The sequence below is a fragment of the Erithacus rubecula genome, assembly GCF_903797595.1.
Source record: "Erithacus rubecula genome assembly, chromosome: 15".
In the NCBI taxonomy this organism is placed as follows: domain Eukaryota; kingdom Metazoa; phylum Chordata; class Aves; order Passeriformes; family Muscicapidae; genus Erithacus; species Erithacus rubecula.
Window position 1 is genome coordinate 719,290 of NC_136667.1, and position 21,224 is coordinate 740,513.

Below are 21,224 nucleotides of genomic sequence, written 5' to 3' on the forward strand. Positions count from 1 at the left end.
AGCCTCCGACTTTGCAATTGTCAGTGCTTGCATCACCCAGCAGAGCTGCAATTTGTTGGTTTTCCCGTTGTTTTCTGGTCTCTGAAAGCCTGAGCTCCTCAGTTATGGAAACAAAAACCCCTAAATGTTATGTTATGCATCCCAGCCCAGCCAGACATTACTCTAACCTCTGCCACCTACAAACACTTTACCCCTTTTTAGGTTTTCCCAGCATTTCAGAGCCAGGCTGCCTGACTGGCCAGAAGCCCATTTCCCAGAGCAGGCTCTTGCCTCTCCCCTGGGAAATGAGCCTGCCTGGCTGTGCCCTGCCAGGGTGCACCCCAGCACAGTGCCCCAGAGCCAGGGCTGCCACCCAGGGCTCTGTCCCATGTCCCAAACTGCCACCAGCAGGGAGGGGAGGCAGGTCCAGCCTGCAGGACTCCCCAGGTTCTGCACCAGCATCCCTCAGGGGGTACTGAGACCCCAGCACCTCCCCATGCACATCCCTCAGATGGCTCATATCAACTTCTTCCCTCCAAACCCAGAAAAGCTGTGCTTTTCTAACTCTGCCCCTTGCTGTACTACAGACAAATGTTCCCACAGGAGCAGCAGGAGATAAAGGGAGGTAGAAATCACCTCCTTCACCCCTTGCTCCACAGCCAAAATCAGCTCCACGTGACCCAGCCCACACTGGGAATATTTTCACCTCTGGGCACTACAGTGACCAATGGTTCCATCCTTGGGGCTTGCAGGCACAGCCATGCCAGGGTATTGGAGCAGTGAAATCCACCCAGTCAGGAGAGAAATCCTCAGCATGTGGCCCAGAACTGTTTATCTGCAGGAAATCCTTTGGTTGCTGCTGTTGGGGCAGGCAGAGAGCAGAGGCTGAGCACAGCACAGGAGAGCTGCAGGGCACAGGGACAGTGACATGGGGTGTCCCTGACCCTGGGGGCCAGGCTTGGAGCCTGGGGGGTCACTGATTTCACCATCAGTGCACAGTCAGCCCATCCCACCTGCAGGGTGGGCCAGCAGCCCCAGAAATCCCACCTCCATCCACCCAGCTGCCCTGGGCAAAACCAGCCCATGGAAATGCTGTGCTCCACAGTATTCATTATATTAATGATTAATGAATAATTAATATACATGGACAGCAGCCCTCCCCCTAATTTTACTGCGCTCCCTCCCTGAGCAAACAATGTAAGAACAGGTGAGCTGTAAGGAAGGAGGAAAAAACAAAAAGAATAAAAACATTCAACAACTCAGACTGAACAAAAGTGGCATGCAAAACACCACCCAAAGCAAACAGGGAAAAAAAAAATGTATTACTAGTGCATTTCAAGGCTGGCTTTGCAGCCCCCTGAGTGCAGTCTGAGTCCCTACAGATAGCAGCTGCCTGGCTTTGGATGAATGCTGGGGAGGAATTACACAGAAATCATAATAAAAGATGGAAGGGCTGCTCACAAAAGTGGATTTTTTTTCTCTCTGCATTTAATTTCCTGGCAGTGAGATTTATTTTTTATTTTTTTCCCCTCTTAAGCCAATTGAGGCTCCAGCAACAGAGCCCAGCGTCGCTGCAGTCAAGCAGTATTTAATTTCTATTACTGCTGAAGAGATCTTGGATGACAGCACCAAAGAAGTGCTTCAAATTGTCTGGTCTTGTCTGTTGCACTTCTTACTCAGCTTTTCTAGGTCCTTCACAGTACAAGGAACAGAGGATCCCTCTGGTTCCCAAATCAGTGCATTTGCCACAACACTGCAAACAAATTACACAGACCAAGTGAGCAATGTCTCCGTTTCCCACTTCAATCATCTCACAGAATCTTGTTAAGGTACACAGCACACTTTAAGACATGCCAGACAAAAAGATTCTTTGAAAACACACGGCAAGAAATTAGCAAGCCCTCCATAAGCAAGGCTGGAGTCCTTTCAACCCATAGATCCTGAAAATTCAGCAGAAAACAAGAGCAAAAAGCCTACAGCAAAGCATTACTCAGCAAAGGCCACAATGGAGTTTAACAGGAATCTTGTTCAAGATGGGAAAAAAGAAAAGCCTGATTAGAGAGCAAAACCCAGCTAGAACAGCCTCACAAGGGCTCCCCCCTCCTCCTGCTGCAGGAGGAAAACAAAAAGCTCTTTACCAACAACTGGAACATGCAGCAAGCTTTCATTAAGGAGAGCAGGACAAGGGTCCCTGCAGCTTTCTCAGCCAGGCTGGATGGCCAGAGGAATAAGCTTCCAAAATAAATGGGCTTCAGCTGGAATTCCATCCCCAACAGCACCACTGGGGCTTGGGGAACAAAAGCACTGGAGCCACAGCATGCAACAGGTGCCCACAGCAGTGGGCAGGCTGAAAATCACACCCAGAAGGGGTTAAACATTTCAGAGTATTGGTTCTGCTCAGCACCTGTGGCAGTGAGCACCTTTATGAGAGCATGGAAAATGATGAAGGGGAGGAGAAGCAAAACCTGGAGCTGCTTTCCTGCCACCAGGGAGCCTCAGCTCCTCTCCCCAGCCCTTCCCACGTGCAGCTCAGTATCCAAATGCACTTTGCAGCCATCACAGTGGTGCCCTGTGCTAATCACTGCCCAGCAGCTCCCTGGGCTTTGGCCAAGCCTGAGAAAGGGCCCATAAGCAAAAACAAAAATTCATATTTAATGCATCTGTACATATTGCTTATATGCATATTTAATGTGCATATATTGCATGCATGTATATTTAATGCATATATATATATTGAAGGCACTGCAGCCTCTGGGCAAAACAGGCTTTTCCTGAGCCAGCAGCTGTGCTGCTGCCAAGCAGGAGCAGGTGAGGGCAGGAGCCAGAGGAGACCGTTTAAAGCAGGAAAGTTTCACTGTTTCCCCAGGCTACAAGTTGTAAGTCAGGCTTTAAACCAGTTTGGCACCCACTGCCATCCCCTGCAGCAGCACTGCCCTCCTCCCACAGCAGGGTTAAGGCACCCCACAGAACAGATCCATGCTCAAGGCTTGGAGCCAAGTTTATTGCAAAAAGAGCAGAACACTGACTGCCCAAATCAAACTCAGCCAGTTCAGCAAACCTAGTGAAGAAGTCACTGGAGGGTGCTGGACAATTGCAGGCAGCTCAGCAAGCTGATGGTGACACCCAGAGCAGCAGGGGCTGCTCCTGCAGCCAGCCATGCAAAGGGTGCAGGGAGCCCCAGGGGGGCAAACTACACAGGGTTCCTGTGTAATTATTTCAGTAGCAATCACAGAAATGCTTACAATCAGCAGCAGTGTCCTTGTCACCTGTGTGCAATGAGCAGGACTCCCCTGTGACTGGCACAGTGTCCCCAAGGGCAGGACAGGGGCTGGCAGAGCCCATCCCAGTGTGTCCTTCATGCTGCCAAAGCCCAGCCCTGCCTGCACCCCACCATCTGCAGGGCCCCACAAGGCAGAGGAAGCTGCAAATCCCCAAAACACTAAAAAACCCACCCCTGAACCCCAATATTGTTTGGTAATAGAAGTAGTGAAAAAAAAAAAAAAAACCAAACAACAACAAAAAAAAAAAAATAAACAAACCCAAAAACCACTTTTCTGCTTGCAAGTAGGGCAGAGCTGCAGATGTGTGCCAGGCTCTCCTGGCTCCCACAGCATCCCCTCCAAGCCCAGGTGTGCTGGTGGGGAGAGCACAGCCAGGTGAAGTCCACAGCATCCTGTGCACAGCACTGGCAAAACCTGCTGGGGAAAAAACAGCCCGTCCTTCCCAGACCTCAGAGAGCACAGGAATATTTCCAATATGAGCAGAGAGATTTCATAGATGCAGAGAGAGGCATTTTCCAAAATAACTTCACCCTGTCCTGTGCCCTGAGCAGGACACATTTGGGCAGAAAGGCACTGGAGTGACCACCCCAGCCATGCAGGAAAACCTGCCTGCTGCCCTCCAGCCCAGCACTGCCTCCCACACACAGCAAACACAGGAAACTCCCAAAAAACCCCTGAGCTAACATCTAAGGGGTTACCAGCACCCTCAGCCACCCTGGCTCCTGCAAAATCCCCCCTTGCCAGCACCCTGCAATGCCAGCTCCCCTGGCAGGCACAGGGATGTTCCCCCACCTGGCCAGCCCAGCATTTTCTCAAAGACAGTGGGGTCAAACCTCCCAAGGGACACAGTCCCACAATGCCAGGAACCATCTGGGATAAGAGATGCAAGCATGCTGCCATGGGAGGAAGATGCTCATAGGGACCAAACCTGCACTGCTAAAAACATGATCACTGGCACACAACAACTAATTTGGGTGTGAGGGTTTCACCTGAATTCCACTGAATGCTCTCCATCAGCTCTGCTTTTAACTAACACTTAAAAAAATAAATCTCTCCACTAGAGACAGCTACAGCCAGAAAACAGCAGTTTTAATCAGAAAGGAAACACATAAACCAAAAGCAATGGGATGAAATTAAAGGCAAGGCTGGAGAGCTTGTTATTAATAGATGTCCTGTTTGCTTTTACAAATTTTATTATTTAAAGCAAATTGCCATGTCTGCAGCTGGAGCTCCAGTCAGCTCAGCTCCAAACCTTTCCCACACAGCCCAGACAATCACCATTACTCTCAGCAAAATACCAACTGGGGACAGAAGTGATATGGAGAGAAGAAGAAAATACAGCCAAGATTTGTTATTCTTCACAGAAAAGTTCCAGCATGACACAGGTTTAATTTGCAGTGTCACTTATCATTAATGTTTGACTGGTGCTTTCCAGCCCTCCCATTTCCAACTTCCCCAGACTTTAACTGCACACACAAATGTTTATCCCAGGCCAAGGTTTTTGTTTGATTTTTATTTATTTTTAGCCAAATGGCTGAGCTATTTTTGGGAATAAGGCTACATTAGGAGACATTAAAGAGGAAATGGTTACAGGAATCTGAGAAACCCCTCTGTCCCCAGAACCTGAGAAACTCCTGTATGCCCATTTTCCAGGAAAGGAGCACCAATGAGGGATTGCAGCCCAAAGCTTTTTGCAATTCCAGCTTCCCTATTTGAGCCTCCCTTGCCTTCTCTGTGGTCAAGCATGGGCTCCCTGTGGCTCTGCAGGGGAACTGGCCTGAGCACGTGGAACACTGCTGTCACACTAAACAGCACTTAGGAAACAACTCCAGCACCTCACATGAACAATCCAGGGGCCTTCATTAAAACCCATCCTCTTCTGAAATGCTGGATTTCTCCCAGCAGAACTGCCACCTGGTGTCACAGGGACACCCCAACCTTTGCTGCTTGCAGGTTTTTGTCACACCAATGGAAGCCAAGCATTTCCTGCAGGAGCTGGCAGTGAGGTACAAGGTGTCTGACACAGCCTCACTCTCCAGGTGCTAACACAGCTGGACTGGGGGAAAAGACAGTTCTTACAGCTTCCAACTCCTACCTGCAGCCATCTCTATTATTAGAATAGCAACTGCAACCACACACTGATGTTTGGTTCACACTCCATGAAAAAAAAAGTGTGAAAGAATCACAGAATGTGTCCACATTTGTGGACATCTGTGTCCACAAATAGATTTTATTACACACCTGCTGCACACCCTAAGGTGTAAATCAGCACCTTCCACTGCAGCCTTGGACATGCCCCACAAGGCATCCAGCACCCCCTGAGCTGGGGGGGACCAGCCCCCAGTGCACCCCAGGGGCTCTCCCCATCCATCCCTGCCCTTCTCTCCTATTCCTCAGTGCCAGTGGGGAAATTATTTCCCACCCAAAAAGTGACTTTGGGCCATTTCCAGCCCTCTGAATAGGTCTCAGTGGAGCATCCTCCAGCCACTGCACACCCATCTCCTTCTCCCAACCCCAGGCAAAGGTTGTTGAGAACCAGCAGCTCACAACAAGCCCAGCACTTGACAAACCCCAGGGATTTACCAGGACACAGGCTGCAAAGAGGATCAGGCCCCAAGGTATTTAATTAAATTGGAATAACACAACTGAGGTCCTATTGTTACACACTGCACAAACACTCAGATTTTGCTCCCAATTACAGAATGTTTGTTGTTTTCTTACTTATCCCAGGTTTGGAACATAAACAGAGCAAGGAGCTGCACTGACTGCAGAGCAGGAGACCCAGGACAGGGCACCACAAAAGGTGAGCACCAGCATCCCAAGAGGAGGGAGAGCACCCTGGGGTGCTTCACCCAGCATCCCAGCCCTCCTGCACCATCAGCTCCCAGACCAGACCAGCCCCAAATAAAAGCAAACTGGGAGGCAAACAGAAGTGATGAGGGCATCAGTAACTTCTCTTTCTGCATGTCTCAGCTCTTTCTCCCAGCAGCCCGAGTGGGCACTGGCAGAGCTGTGGTGCAGAGCTGTGGCCCCGGGGTGCAGCTGCCTGCACCCCCCTGAGGAACATAGGGAGGGTCACACACGAGACAAAGCACACTGTCCTTGGTGACAGCACAGGGACCACTCTCCCCAGCGAGGGGGGAGAGCACAGAGCCCACCCCAGCCCTGAGAGGGACCCCAGCCCTCCCCAGACACCCACACACTTCCCCACTCCACTCCTGCACCCTCCCGGCAACAGCCGTGAAAGCAGCAGGAGACTAAAAATAAGACTCCGGTGCTAGAATTTGTTTCCAAAAAAGAATTAAAGTTACATTTCAAGTTGACAGTATCTCCTAAAAGTGGATTAACCGTGGCAACTCAACACCACCTCCCTGCCGTGATCCCAGCCCCACTCTTTCTTTGGCAGGGATTATTTCAGCGGTGCAAATCAAAGTTCAGAATCCAATTTGTTTCTGCAGAGCACCAGCCTGTACCCCCAGGCAGCTAAGCAGACCCACACTCACCACTCCACCCTTCTTGCCCATTTCACCATCACGTTTCACACCCTACCCAGGATAAGAGTTTATAGGAGGGAAAAACAAAGCCACAACCAGTCATGCTGATAGGGCAAGTCACAGCCATTGTGCCTGAGCTGTGAGCTACAATTGAAAACGGGATTTCTAATACCTGCTGGTATTTATGGGCCCCAGGCAGAGACCACACAGTGGAGAGGTCACAGCATTTATCTGAGTAGCCCAATGAGATCCAAAGTGTCAGAAAACCTGCAGCATTTAATAGCTGCAGTGGATTTCTGCAATGCCACTGCCACAAGAGGAGCATCCCTTGAAGCCCAGCAGTGCCCACCCAGAACTGAGGCAGGACAGCACCTTGGGGACAGCTCCACAGAGACTGGCACAGCTTTCCCTCTCCTCCCATGGGGCAGAGGACTGACCCAAGCCCACTGTGGCACCTGCAGGGCTGGGGACAGGGCAGAGCTGCAGCAGGAGCTGCTCTATCGGCCAAAGGCTGATATGGGGGACCCGTGCCACTTGCACCAGCGTGATAACAAACAGCTCCTTGCTGCAGAAACACTGCTCACACAGCCAGGAGGTGCAAACAACATCTGAGCCCCTGCACAGCACTGCAGGTGACCTGGCACTCCGACCTGGCCCCCAAACAGAGCTGTTCCTCTATCCAAAACCACCTCCACCCTTCCAAACAGGTGCTGCAACAGCTCAGCCCTGCACGGAGCACTTACAAACACCCGGGCTGTTTATTCTCCACCTCAAAGGACATCACACCCCAGCAGCACTGAGGGACACCGAGGGACAGAGAGGTGACACAGAGGGACCCCCGGGCAGGGCAGGGACTGCTCCTCACGGGTCAGGAGGGTGCTGGATCCAGAACCCAGCCTGACACCTGCAGTTCCAGGAAACACCTAAACCTAAAAATGCTTTTAGCTGAACTCGGAGATGCCACAAACCACAAACACATCTCGACATGACTGGGACAAAATCTCCCGCCAGGGTGGGTGGGGTAGGAAGCACTCAGGGCAGAACTGAACTCAAAAGGCATCAAAGCCAGAAGCTCAGAGCACTGAGTTTCCATCTCATCCATCTGTCCCCGAGGCTGAAAAAACAATTGCGGTAGGTATGTTCTCCACGGGGCTAGCCCAGCGCCTGCAACAGAAACAGCCTGCAAATGCAAAAATCAACGCAAAAGTCAAACCGTTCCCCGCTAAGCCCAGCAGAGCTACGTCCAGACTTAAAAAAAAAAAAGAAAAAAAGAGATTTAGACTCCCTTGTGCTCCAAGCCTGGAAAATCTGGCACAAATATCCGGCTCCAAACCGAAAGTGAATTTGAGCGCGGTGCGGCCCTGGGGCAAAACCGGGATCCCGCAGGTGACCCGGGGAGGATCCGCCACGGGCCGGGATCCCGCAGGTGACCCGGGGAGGATCCGGCACGGGCCGGGATCCCGCGGGTGACCCGGGGGGGATCGGGAAGGGCCGGGATCCCGCGGGTGACCCGGGGGGGATCGGGAAGGGCTCCGGGCTGAGCCAGCACCGCGCACCCCGCCCCAACTCCGGCAACTTTGTCACTACGCACTGCGCAATCAATGACACTGCTGAATAAACAGCGGCGCCCCAAAGGATGTGAAAAGGCTGCTTTTTACCGCGTTTGCTGCGGAAAAGGCAAAAATGAGTAACTACAGAGCTCAGGCGGAACGAAGAGGTCAGGGTGAAAGCTCAGCTTATGTGGCACTGAAGGGAGCGGGCACAGCCCGCATCCCGCCCGGCAGGAGAGCCACGCGGCGGGCGAGAGTCCCCGCGGCGAAAACCACAGAGAAAACAGCGAGGCGCCAGGGAGAACCGGGAACCTGTGGAGGAATCGGGGGTCGGACGGAGCCGTGGGGAGGGGGACGCGCCCCGGGATGCGCCGGAAAGCGGCGGCGGCTCAAGGCAGAGACCACAGCAGCGAGCCAACTTCTCCCGCCCGCCCGCCCGGCCCCGCACCGGCCCCGCGCTCCCGCACCGGCCCCGCTCCGGCCCCGCGCTCCCGCACCGACCCCGCACCGGCCCCGCGCTCCCGCACCGGCCCCGCGCTCCCGCACCGGCTCCGCTCCGGCCCCGCGCTCCCGCACCGACCCCGCACCGTCCCCGCGCTCCCGCACCGGCCCCGCGCTCCCGCACCGGCTCCGCTCCGGCCCCGCGCTCCCGCACCGACCCCGCACCGTCCCCGCGCTCCCGCACCGGCCCCGCGCTCCCGCACCGACCCCGCACCGGCTCCGCGCTCCCGCACCGGCCCCGCGCTCCCGCTCCAGCCCCGCGCTCCCGCACCGGCTCCGCTCCGGCCCCGCTCCAGCCCCGCGCTCCCGCACCGGCCCCGCGCTCCCGCTCGCGCTCCCGCTCCCGCACCGCGCTCCCGCTCCGGCCCCGCTCCCGCACCGCGCTCCCGCTCCGGCCCCGCTCCCGCACCGCGCTCCCGCTCCAGCCCCGCTCCCTCTCCGGCCCCGCTCCCGCACCGCGCTCCCTCGCTCACCAGCCGGCTGAGGCTGCGCCGGAGCATCGCGGCGCCCCGGCCCGGCCCCGCTCAGCGCCGCATCGCCCGGCCCGGCCCGGTTCCGTTCCTAGAGCGGCCGCGGGCCGCGCCGGCGGGCCCGTGCCCAGCCGTGCCCCGGGCCCCGCTCCATGCCGCCGCTCCGGCCCAGCCCGGCCCCGCTTTGTCCCGCCGCGCTGGAGGCGGCACCGCCCCGGAGCAGCCTGGGAGCGCGGGCTGCGAGCGCCGCCGCCGCCGCTAGGGGGAGCGGGGGGACAGCGGGACACCGGGGGACACCGGGGGGACAGCGGGACACGGAGGACACCGGGGGGACACCGGGGGGACACCGGGACACGGGGGACAGCGGGACACCGGGGGGACACGTGGGGACACCGGGGGGACACCGGGAGGACACCGGGACACGGGGGAACACGTGGGGACACCGGGGGGACACGTGGGGACACCGGGGGGACACGGGGGAACACGTGGGGACACCGGGGGGGACACGTGGGGACACCGGGGGGACACCGGAGGGACACCGGGACACGGGGGACATGTGGGGACACGTGGGGACACCGGGGCGACACGTGGGGACACCGGAGGGACAGCGCAGGAACGGAGGGGGCAGAGAGACCGGAGACACCGGGGGAATGGGGGACACCGGGCCCGGCGGGGACACGTGGGAACAGCGGAGGAACGGGGACACCGGGGGAATACCGGGGGAATGGGGGACACCGGGCCCGGCGGGGACACGTGGGGACACCGCGGGAACGGGGGGGACACCGAGCCGGGCGCTCGCTCCCCCGGGCCAGGACAGTGCAAAAGGGGAAGCAAAACTGGCCTGAAGTTCTTCCTCCAGGGAGCTTCTCCTGGCCCAGCGGGCACAGAGCATGGGAACACGAAATTAACCACCAGAACTGAAAAAGACGACATGTACCGTAACAAAATCTCGGTGTGTTTGCTATGTTTCAACACCAAGCCGAAAATGACAACGTGGACCCGAACTAAACCTACATGTGTTTGTTATGCTTCCAGTACTAATTGAAAAACACAAAATGTAACCTAACAAAGTCTACATGCATTTGTTATGCTTTCAGCGTCATTATTGCCCAGCAATAAAAATAGATCAATATCCTTTTCTACATCAATATCCTCTGCAGCAGAGCAGGGAATTTTCCTGCTGCTGTCCCTTTCTGGGAGCCCCAAGCACCTCCAGGAGGTGCAAGCTCCTCCACCCCAGTGCCCAGGTGCCACTGCCGCTTCAGTTTGCATGGCCCCCGTTTTAAAGTCAGCTTTTTCCTGGAAACTGAGCGAAACTCAGCTTGGGGCACCACAGCTGGGTCTAGAGAGCAACTGGCAGCTTCTAGAGACCCGGAAAACACACGGAGATTTTTCACTTTGCGTTTTGAAAGTGAAAATAGCATCATATTGATTTTACTGAGGCTAAACCCAGTCACATTTGCTCTACACAAGCACCCACTGTCTGGCAGTTTTACACGGTGTGAGAGATCTCAGCCTGCCCCAGCACCAAAATAGAAGTCAGGTGTTGGGCAGGCAGGAGCCCGCGGGGGTTTTTAACCCCACTTCTGCCAAGGCAGCGAGCACAGGGAGCGGGGAAGGCTCCCCAGCCCTGTGGGGTGAGGGATGCTCCCGAGGGCACAGCCACACTCATCTGCATCCCAAGTGCAACCTTCCCACTCTTCCCTGAGCAGCTGGGCTCTTACTCACCTTTGCACACAAAGGCCTAACCACAACAGAGGAAACCAGAAAACAATGGCAGGCATTTTAAAATAATGAATGGCAATTGTTAAGCACCTTCACATAATGCTTAACCAGTCTGGCTGTAGAGTTCCCTCCCTCACAAACAACAGAGCACTAAAGTCAGGCCAGCACTATCCTGCAGCTTTTGCCTTGTGTTTTGGGTGCTTTCCTGATGTTTTTCTAGATGTTTGTGCTGGCTAGAAGAGGCAGCTGTTGTTCTCAGCCATTTTTCCCTTTGCAGGGCTCAGTGCTAGGTGCTGAACAGCCCAGCCATGCCCAGTGAACCACTAGATTTTGGGATTAGGCACCTGCATGTTTCCAAAGGCCAAGGCAATCTGGCTTACCTGGCCCACAGAAAAACAGCTCTATTCCTCTTCTTATTTTATTGCTACAAGTCAAGTCACTCCTCAGCTTTCACCTGAATTAATTGATCAGGAAAGTTTCCCTTGCCAGCAGAAGAGAAAATCCGTGAAGTTGCAGTTGTCTTTACAATTTCAGTCCCGCAGCCAGGCATGCCCTGCCCGGGGAGGGGAACCACAAGGGACAGAGGGGGGATTTTGCACCGTACAGCTCGGTTGGAGCCCATCACCGCTCCAGTTAGCACCAAAAATGAGTGATCAGCACATCAGCCAAGCACTCTGCAGGCTGCAAACCGGGCGTGAATGGAGCGACCCCAGGGATCGCCTTGGGCACCTCTCAGCTTGGGCAAACCCATTAAATCCTCCCAGCAAACAGTTCTCCTGCCCTTTCTCTGGCTGTTCACAGCGAGGAAGGTTTTCCAAGTTCAGTCCCTGGCAGGTACGCGGCTCCCTCTGACCTTGGGGCACTCACTGGCCCTCACTGCCTTGTGGATTTGATTCTTTTTTTTTTTTTTTTTAATATTTATTTCTGCAATGTTCTTTGCTTCTTCTGCCATCGTGTGGCCAGTTGGAGGATAAAAATCTGTCTGTAAAACAAGCGATTGGCTTTCCACATCTTCCAAATACCATATAGATTTTTACAACACCCTCTGCATTATGAAGTAGATCCATCTGTATTTCTCCTCACCAAGGTCCCTCCTGACCTGACAGGCACTACAGGTTTGTCCTCAGAGTTACCACAGCCTGAAGTAGGTCTCGTTAATCCCAGAGTGTGGGTTGACAAGTAATTTATTGTCAGGGCACAACCTGCCCCTTGACTTTGTGCTCCTCAATGAGAGCACTTTTGCCAGCAGATTCCAACAGAGAATTCTTGCCTGTGCACACCTAAGTCTCTTAATCTACCCTGCCAGCACAGGAGCAGAAGCTCACTTTCTGAAAGCAGCCAAAGCCACCCAAATCCTGTAGCTGCTGGAGCCCCACGCATGTCCTTCAGCTGCTGACAGCTCTGGCAGTGCTCAGTGCCCCTCAGCAGGGCTCGGTGCAGATCTCACCCTCCCCATCTGCTGGAAAAACCAGGTTTCCCTGGGAGTGGCCAGCGAGTGCTCTGTGTGTGTGGGTGTTCCAGGAGGGATTGCATCACCCTTGCAAAAACACGCTGAGAGAGAGGGAGGGAAGGCAGGAGCTGTCTGCAGAGGGGTGTGCATGAATCCTTGCTCCACACCTCCTCTGGAGCCTGTGCATCCCATCCCCTCCCCTCACCATCCCATCCCATCCCATCCCCATCCCCATCCCATCCCCATCCCATCCCCATCCCCTCCCCATCCCATCCCATCCCCATCCCATCCCCATCCCCTCCCCATCCCATCCCATCCCATCCCCATCCCATCCCATCCCCTCCCCTCCCCATCCCATCCCATCCCATCCCCTCCCCATCCCCCTCCCCATCCCCATCCCATCCCCTCCCCATCCCATCCCATCCCATCCCATCCCATCCCATCCCATCCCATCCCATCCCATCCCATCCCATCCCATCCCATCCCATCCCATCCCATCCCATCCCATCCCATCCTATGCCCCTGCAGGACCTGGCCAGCACCAGCTGGGCTCAGCTCACTCAGCACCAGCTCCCCAAGCCCTGCCTCACCAATATCAAATCAACCTGCCCCCAAAATATCAGGTTTAGGCTTAGGGCATCCTCTGAGATGCAGCAGAGAGCTCTTCTGGGCCTTCCCCAGCATTCCTGGAAAAAGGAAAGGGCAAGTTCTGAGCCAGCAGTGACTCCACACCACAGTGTCCAGCACACAAGGGAAGTGCACCTGCTTTTCTCCACACCTCAAGTGCATTTTCAACCAGTTTATTGCTGGGGCAGGGCACAGAGCTCAGATGCTGGTTGCTGCAGGCTTCTGTAGCAATTGCACCTGCAAGCTATGAACACAAGCCTAGCCAAAAAAAAAAAAAAAAAAAAAATCCAACCATAGAAGAACCCTCTGCTACAGGTGCACAATGCATGGAAGGTGGAGCCCAAGATCTAATTAGATGGCAGCTTGGGTAGCAAGGTTTGTGCCACCAGGTCAGGTGTTTGGGCTGCAGTCCTGCTAAACTCAGCTACACTGAAATAACAGTCCAGTTTAAGGGGGGGAAAGTTCTCTCACAGAAAGGCCTGAGCTCTGATGGCTGCAGCCAACTTTCAAATTAAAAACTTTGGTTTATCAATTGGCTCTTGATCCCACATCCAGAGATATCCTGTAGCAAGAGCCCTTCTAATTAACACACTGATAGCTTTTCTCAAGAGGCACTTTCTCCTCATAGTGTGAGATAATCTATTCAAATATGCAGCAACTTACAGAATTATAATTCATGAATGAGAATGCCAGTTTTAGTTAACAAAATTTCCCTTTCTTAAAAGAAGTCTTTTTCTTTTTCAAAGGGGGAAAACCCAGTAAATATATTTGGTGCATGATGTGACAAATCTCTGTATCTCAGACTCCATCATATTTCCTGGTGCCCCAAGACATAGCACATCTACTAAATAAATTTGATTATATCCTTCTTCCTTCTGCCAGCAAGAATTTCTCCAACAAGGCACATTTAACCTAGAAAAGGAAAGTTTTCATAATTTCTCATTTTCCAGTCCTTTGTCTTCTCCTTTCCTAAAGAGTCTTAGCAGCTTCTCTCATGACAATCAATCAGAAGAAGCTTGGGGAGTTACTCTCAACAAATTCAGCCTCATTTTTTCATCATACATGACAGCAAACACTCCAGATCTCATTTTTAATGTAACACAGATAACAAAACATCCCAAAGAAACTCTGTGCATGGTTACTCATTAGTCACCCTGTTAAATGGTGCATATATTGCAATGTTTTGAATCATCTCTTGAAAATCACCTGGACCCTGGTGTGCCCATCTAAAAAAAAAACAAACAAAAAAACCTGAACCACTTCCCAACACTCACTTTCCAGCTGGGAAACTTCCACAAGAGCGTGCTGGCACCAAGCCCACCCAAGTTAGTCAGAGGCTGGAACCTGCAAGCAGGAGAGAGTGTACATAGCAACCAGATTCTCAAGTACAAAAAACCACCCACCCAAGGCTTTTATCAACCCTAACACCCATTCCAAGGTTTAAAATCCACTTACCTTTTTTATACATGTTTATTTAAGTCTGTACATGCTACAAGCAGCTTTCAGACAACAGTGGAACATGAGAATGAACTCCACACCTTAGCAGGGCCTCCCAGGGCACAGCAGAGCTGAGAGCAGGGGCAGCAGCCATTGCTGTGGTGGGATAAGAGCTTTATTTTAATTAATTTTTGTACCTTTGTCATGAAGCAGGGAGGGAGGAGCTCCATGTGAAAATCCCTCACCAGCCCAAAGCTCAGGCTCTGCACCCAGGAATGACCCCCCTGCCCTTTCTTTGGCTGTTTCTATGGCCCAGGAGAGGTGATGGGATTTACAGATGGGTTGGTGGGGAATGAGAGCCACCTGCAGGCACCCCACAGGTTGTGATCCCTTCCATTTGCTTTATGAAACACCCATTAACCTGGATCACTTACAATTAATTCCCTTTACTGCCCTAAATTCCAGTGTCTGAGACTCAAAAAACACCTCCTGGCTCCTTCTGTAAATTTGGCTTAGTGAAGAACAAAGAACTGCCATGTTTTTCACACATCACAAACCTCTGTCTCTTATTGAAGTTGTTTTCTTTCCTCAGGCCTGGCTGCTGAGGGGTTTTGCTCCCTGATGAATGGAACACCCAGGACCAGGCTCACCTTGCCTGTGCTGCCCCTCAGAGCATGGGGCATCCCACTGCTGGGAAAGCTGATTCCCACAGGGTGTCTCCATCAAAATCCTGCAATGACTGTGGAATCCACAGCAGTGCCCACTCCCCTGCAAACACGAATGTCTATGGGAAACCCACACAGTTAATTTTTATTAATAAAACACAACAGAGGATGTACAGCTCTGGTGATTTGCCTTCCCCTGGACCACAAAGGCAGCGCCTGTTAATCAGTAATCAGGGAACAGAGGTGACTAATGCACAGTTCCACTTCTTACACTCTTTGTTGCAGGTGTCACGAGAAAACCCCAAGCCCTGACATCTCCTGAAGTGTTTCCAGGGCCGAGGGCTGCTTTTCCCTGCAGAGCTGGGCAGAAGGAGCCTCTGGCAGGGCTGGGTGCCCGGGCCAGCACAGCTCTGACAGACCCCTGTGCCACTGCTGAAGGGCTGCTGCTGCTGCTTGTCCCGACTCCGAGCAGAGCCCAGCACACATCAGGGGCCAGCTGGGGCAGCAGAGTGCCAGATGTCAGGAGATTTTGCTGCATGGTCCCTCCTGGAAGGAGGATCAGGAGGAGCCTCCAGCAGCCTCCATTGAATGTAAATTTTCACTGACGGGCTGCAGGATGCACAAACACCTTCCTGCGGCGTGTGGAGACGGCCCTGACAGCCCTGCCAGGTGTGGCTGAGGGCTGGCAGAGCTCCTCTGCCCTCCCACCTTCACCAGCAGGGAACGAGACTGTTCCAGGCAGGGAGTGACTGACGGGCTGGCAGGGACCGGCTGTTCCCTTTCCAGACGGGTTTGCAGCCCGGCGTCGCACAAAGGGACTTTGGCTCGCCCCCGTGGGTGCCTGGTTTTCAAGCCGTGATGCTGTTTGTGCCCCAGGATGGTTTCCCAGCTCTGGCCGAGCGCCGCAGGGGCTCTGCCCGAGTGTGGATCCTCCAGGAGCACGCAGCCCGTGCTCTGTGCCCCGCTGCTCAGGGAGCGATGGATGGCGGCTTCCTCTGCTCCTGCCTCATCCTCAGAGCCAGCATGGCCCGGCGGTACAGATCTGGGAACAAGGGCAGCGCCAGGGTCAGCCTGGCAGCCTGTGCTGGGTGAGGGCTGCAGGGACAGCCCAGGCTCCCAGCGCACTCGTGTGGCCTCCCTGCGTCCCAGATCACAGCAGAGGCAGCAGCATCTGCCTCCCCAACAGCCCCACCTCGCCCTGCACTTGCTGTGCCCGTGTCCCCGCACCAAGCACCCCCTGCACAGCTCACAGCCCACTGCCAGCAGGCCAGAGCCCTGATGCTTTCAGCAAAATCCTTACTGAGAATTACCAAAGGTGCTCGAGACCTCCTCACGCTGCTGCTCCAGAGAAGGTTCCCTCGACTTGATTTTATTCTTGATTTTCTTCTTTTTTTTCCTTTTGGTACCCTGTGCTGAATGGAGAAATACAAAATTTCAGGCACGACACACCTGAGCAAAGGTGCCTTTGCCACCAGCCCAGCTGAGAGAAGCACTGGTAGCAGGTTTGAGTCCTCCATTGTTTCCGTGCATCATCCCCTGCAGAGATGCTCCGATGTCTCCTCTTCCCCTCCGGATTGCTGTGACCTGGCTCTGCACCCGGCTGAGCTGCAAGCAAAGCTCATGGAGAGGGCAGGCGCCAGTGGTCCAGCATTTTGTCACATTGCCATGCCTGGCATCCCCCCTGTAGGGTGGCTCTGGGGGTCCATCAGAGCTGGCTGCCCCCCCAGTCCCCTCTCACCTGGCTGCGGGGTGGCCGTGGGCTCCTCCTGCCCGACCCTGTTGGGGAGCAGCAGCCCCCCGGCAGCCCCCGCACGGCTGTCACCCCCTGCTCCCGCTGCCTCCTGCTCCTCGGCCGGGCTTGGCTGCCCCGAGCCCTTCTTCTTCACCTTCACCTTCACCTTCCTCTTCCTCCTCCTGGGGCCCTTGGTGCTCTCCTCCTGGGCAGGTAAAGGGGGATCAGGGGAGGGTGGCAGAGCTCCCCTCCCACCCGAGCCCATCCCCTGCCGGGTGTCCCTCACTCACCAGGGGCAGGAGGCGGCAGGAGGGGCGCACCGCCCGCTGCTCGCCCCGCTGCTCGCCCCGCTGCTCGCCCCGCTGCTCGCCGCTCTTCCCCGCACCCTCCCGAGTGCCTTCCCCGGGGGGCAGCCGGTCCCTGTGGCAGCGAGCACAGCGGGGTGAGCACAGCGCTGCGGGGACAGCGTGGGGACGGGACACGCACACACGGAGCCCCGCACACAGGGGGACACGCACACACACACAGAGCCCCGCACACACACACGGAGCCCCGCACACACACACACACAGAGCCCCGCACAGACACACACAGAGCCCCGCACACACACACACACAGAGCCCCGCACACACACACACACAGAGCCCCGCACACACACACACAGAGCCCCGCACACACACACACACAGAGCCCCGCACACACACACGGAGCCCCGCACACACGGAGCCCCGCACACACCTGCGGGCCGGGCGGGTTCGGGAGGCGCTCGGGGCCGGCGGTACCGGGTCGGGCTGTACCGGGCCGGCGGCGGCAGCGCGGAGCAGCCAGCGCAGCCCCTGCAGGGTGGCACGGGCCGGGCCGGCGGGGGGGACCCTCTTGGCGACACAGGGCTCCTGCGGGGGAGCGGGGATCAGCGCGGGCAGCCCCGCGGCTCGAGGGGCGAGGGCCGGGGCCGGGGCCGGAGCCGGGGTCGGGGTCGGGGTCGGGGTCGGGGTCGGGGTCGGGGTCGGGGTCGGGGCCAGCCCCCACTCACGATGCGGCACGGAGAGTGATGCTCGTTGACCAGGCGCTCCAGGCACAGGCGCTCGATCAGCTCGCAGGGCAGCAGCGCGGCCGCCGTGTCCTGCTTGTTGGCCAGCCTGGGGCACGGGACGGCGGCGGTCACCGCAAGTCATCGTCCAGGGTCACCTCGGCCCCCGGTTCCTCCCCGTGCCCCCCCACCTCCCCGGTGGGAGGCTGTGTGCTTCCTTTGGCCGCAATTAGGTGAAGCATTGCCCCTGGCCACACCTGGCACTGGAGCCCCTTCCTCGCCTCCTCTCCACGGATGCTCCGATCTCCCAAGCGCTGCTGGAGTCTCGTGTCCCCGCACACCCGACAGCTCCCTGGGCACCCCATCCCCGCAGCAGCCCCAAAACCCAGCCACAGGCTCCCTCTCCGCCCTTGACCCCCAGCCTCGCGGGCTGCATCCCAATCTTACAGCAAGAGGGGCTTCCCGGAGACATCGGGGTGGCTCAGGACGCGGCTCAGGACCTTGCGGGCCTCGTCCATGCGCGCCCGGTCACCGGAGTCCAGCACGAAGAGCAGCCCGTGCGCCTCGCTGTAGTGGCCGCGCCAGGCGCTGCGGGAGCGCTGGGCCCCGGGCAGCTCCAGCAGCGTCACCTCCAACCTCTCCACCCGCAGGCGGCTGCGGCCGGGCTGCGCCCCGGGCAGCGCCTCCCCGGGCAGCGCTGCTGTGCGGAGAGGGCAGAGGATGGTGCGGGAGCATCCTTGGGCTGTGTGCCCTGCTGCCCCAGCACATCCCCAACCCCGGAGAGGGCAGAGGATGGTGCGGGAGCATCCTTGGGCTGTGTGCCCTGCTGCCCCAGCACATCCCCAACCCCGGAGAGGGCAGAGGATGGTGCGGGAGCATCCCTGGGCTGTGTGCCCTGCTGCTCCAGCACATCCCCAACCCCGGAGAGGGCAGAGGATGGTGCGGGAGCATCCCTGGGCTGTGTGCCCTGCTGCCCCAGCACATCCCCAATCCCGGAGAGGGCAGAGGATGGTGCGGGAGCATCCCTGGGCTGTGTGCCCTGCTGCCCCAGCACATCCCCAACCCCGGAGAGGGCAGAGAGCTGCAGGAGCATCCCTGAGCCGTGTTCCTCTCCTGCCCCAGCCCCATCCCCAGCCCTGCTCCCGGGCTCCCTGGGACACAGCAGGTGCCCTGCACACTGCCCCAGAACAGCGGCTGCAGCTCCTTTGGTTTCAAAGGACCGTGAAGCTGCTGCCTCCATGTGGGGCTGGCTCTGAGGTGTGCTGCTCCTCACCTCTCTCCATGTCCATGATGACCGAGGTTTTCCCCGCATTGTCCAGCCCCACGACAAGGATGGTCACCTTCCTGGGGAGCAACAGCAGCAGGTGAGCATCCCAGAAAAAGGCTGTGCTCCCTGGGGAGCAGTGACCACAGCTGCCCCCCAGGCAAAGGACCTGCCCATGGCTGCTGCATTTCAGCCAGGAGAGAGGCAGGAGGGTGACACAGGTCCTGTCTCAGCTGGGGACAAGTGCAGGAATGATCGCTGGTGAAAGGGAAAGGGTGAGGACAGACACAAGTGCCTGGGGCCACCCCAACAGCCTGGGACAGCCAGACTCAGAGCCCTAAAGGTGCTTCCTACAAAGATTTCTTTTCAAATCACATAGGATTATGCAATCATATGCACAGGCCAGCATGATTCTTCCTTATATATAGTCAATGATTACACCTTCCTGCACTAAGTTTTGGGCATACACTGCTAGGGAAAGGTAGCAAGCAGGATTTTATGAGCTTCTGCCTGGACTCAGGTGTTTTTCCTGTTGCTAAACAGTCCTGTCCACTCTCCAGCAACATGATCCACCAGAGCCACAGAGACATTTTCTCTGCACTGACAAGCCACTACAGTTATTTGCAATATCATTTTCTCCCTTAAACATACAGAGCAGGCTGCATGGCAGTGGAGGTGGCAGGGCTCCACCTCCAGCACTACAGCAGGTAAGGTGTCCTCTCTGGGATGAGAGCACCATAAACCTCCTTGCAGTGCTGTCCCAGGGAATTATCCTGGATGTCCTGATACATGCAAACAAGGCAGGTGCTCCAGTGCATCCTCCCCAGCTTCCCTGGGGAGCTGCTGACTCTGCAGAGCTGGAATCCCAGTGCAACCATTCCTGCACTGCCTCCCTGCCTGCCACCTCCTGCCTGCTTTGGGGGCAGCAGGACACACGTGTGCCTTGCTCAGCTGTTGGGGACAGTCCCTGCAGTGGGCACACCTTTCCCTGCCACCACACGGGTGCCCTCACCAGTCATAAACACACAGGTAAATATTGTCACCCCTGGGTGACAGGCACCTACCTGATGGGCTCCTGGATGGCCTGCAGCCACGACCAGCAGTGGGAGAAGAGGTGGAACATGGTGTGCAGTCCCGAGCAGAGGGGTGGCCTCTCTCCAGCAGCTACAGAGTGAGCAGCCCAGCGTGTCCCTGTGCTCCATCCTCCTGCCTGGGCTCTCTCTTCAGGGCAGGGAACATCTCATCCCAGGGTGCCCTGTCCCAGGGCACAGCACTGCTGCCTCTGCTCTGGTGCACACGGGCCAAGCCTGGAGAGAAGATCTGTCCTTCTGGGCAATACCCCATGGCACAGAGCTGCTGGCCAGAGCCTGCTCTCCCACCCCTCACACCAGGGGTGCCACTCAGCTCCTCACCTGCTGGTGCCCACTGCACAGCCTCTGCTCACATGCCCTTTGCGTAGCAGCTGCTTAAATCTAATCTGGATTTAAATTACTTACTCCTGCAGGCTCCTTAATCCTGGTGGGTCGGCCCAGGCCAGTGGCAGCTGGGCCATGGCTGTTGTGGGACTGCCTGCCACATGGGTGGCACAGCACTGGCTCCACCCCACTGCAGCTGCTGTCCCATCACTGGTGTGAGTGGTTTGTGGTGGGGACACAGCCTGACAGCCCATGGGGGCTGAACTGGGGGTCTCTAAGGAACAGCACCTCTGGCTCCTCGCTGCCTGATCCCTGAGGGGACATTTCTCTGCATCCCCTTCACGGTGTGCACAGCTCTGCTGCTCACCCAGGGTCCCCTCTGAGCCAGCCTGGGGGACATCTCTGCTCACTGCTTGTATGTGGTGCTCTAGCACTTGAGAGGCAGCAGGTCCTGTGCTCCCTGGGGCAGAAGCAACAACCAGCCCCAGCAGGAGCCTGGCTGGGAGAAGGGAAGTGGTGGAGACCCTCAGAACACAGGGCAGAGGGTGGAGACAAAAAGCCCCAGCTCCTTGATCTTCAGCTCTGAAGTTCTTATCTCGCTTCT

The 21,224-nt window shown here is 56.3% G+C and overlaps 2 protein-coding genes across 2 annotated transcripts in view; both read right to left on the bottom strand.

Moving 5' to 3' along the window:
* Nucleotides 1-9,448, bottom strand: part of ATP11C (ATPase phospholipid transporting 11C (ATP11C blood group)) — a 55,957-nt gene extending 46,509 nt beyond the window's left edge. Inside the window, exon 1 of the mRNA XM_079319353.1 lies at nucleotides 9,279-9,448. Within this exon, the coding sequence (XP_079175479.1) occupies nucleotides 9,279-9,305 (27 nt within the window). The 5' untranslated portion in view covers nucleotides 9,306-9,448. The remainder of the gene's footprint in view (nucleotides 1-9,278) is intronic.
* A 6,655-nt stretch (nucleotides 9,449-16,103) lies between these two features.
* Nucleotides 16,104-20,427, bottom strand: ARL13A (ARF like GTPase 13A). Its single transcript, XM_079319346.1, has 9 exons — nucleotides 20,270-20,427; nucleotides 19,215-19,285; nucleotides 18,389-18,638; nucleotides 17,945-18,050; nucleotides 17,650-17,804; nucleotides 17,202-17,331; nucleotides 16,918-17,116; nucleotides 16,490-16,591; nucleotides 16,104-16,221 (listed from the first exon to the last, which is right to left on the bottom strand). The coding sequence occupies exons 1-9, from the start codon at nucleotides 20,326-20,328 to the stop codon at nucleotides 16,148-16,150; spliced, it is 1,146 nt and encodes a 381-aa protein (XP_079175472.1). The 5' UTR covers nucleotides 20,329-20,427; the 3' UTR covers nucleotides 16,104-16,147.
* Between the last annotated feature and the right edge of the window lie 797 nt (nucleotides 20,428-21,224).

Excerpts from the sequence above, each read along its gene's own strand:
- ARL13A (XM_079319346.1), bottom strand. The coding sequence starts at position 20,328 with ATGTTCCACCTCTTCTCCCACTGCTGGTCGTGGCTGCAGGCCATCCAG. Across the intron at positions 18,639-19,214 it reads CATCATGGACATGGAGAGAG|CGCTGCCCGGGGAGGCGCTG; the intron begins GTGAGGAGCAGC and ends TCCGCACAGCAG. Across the intron at positions 18,051-18,388 it reads TCCGGGAAGCCCCTCTTGCT|GCTGGCCAACAAGCAGGACA; the intron begins GTAAGATTGGGA and ends CCCGTGCCCCAG.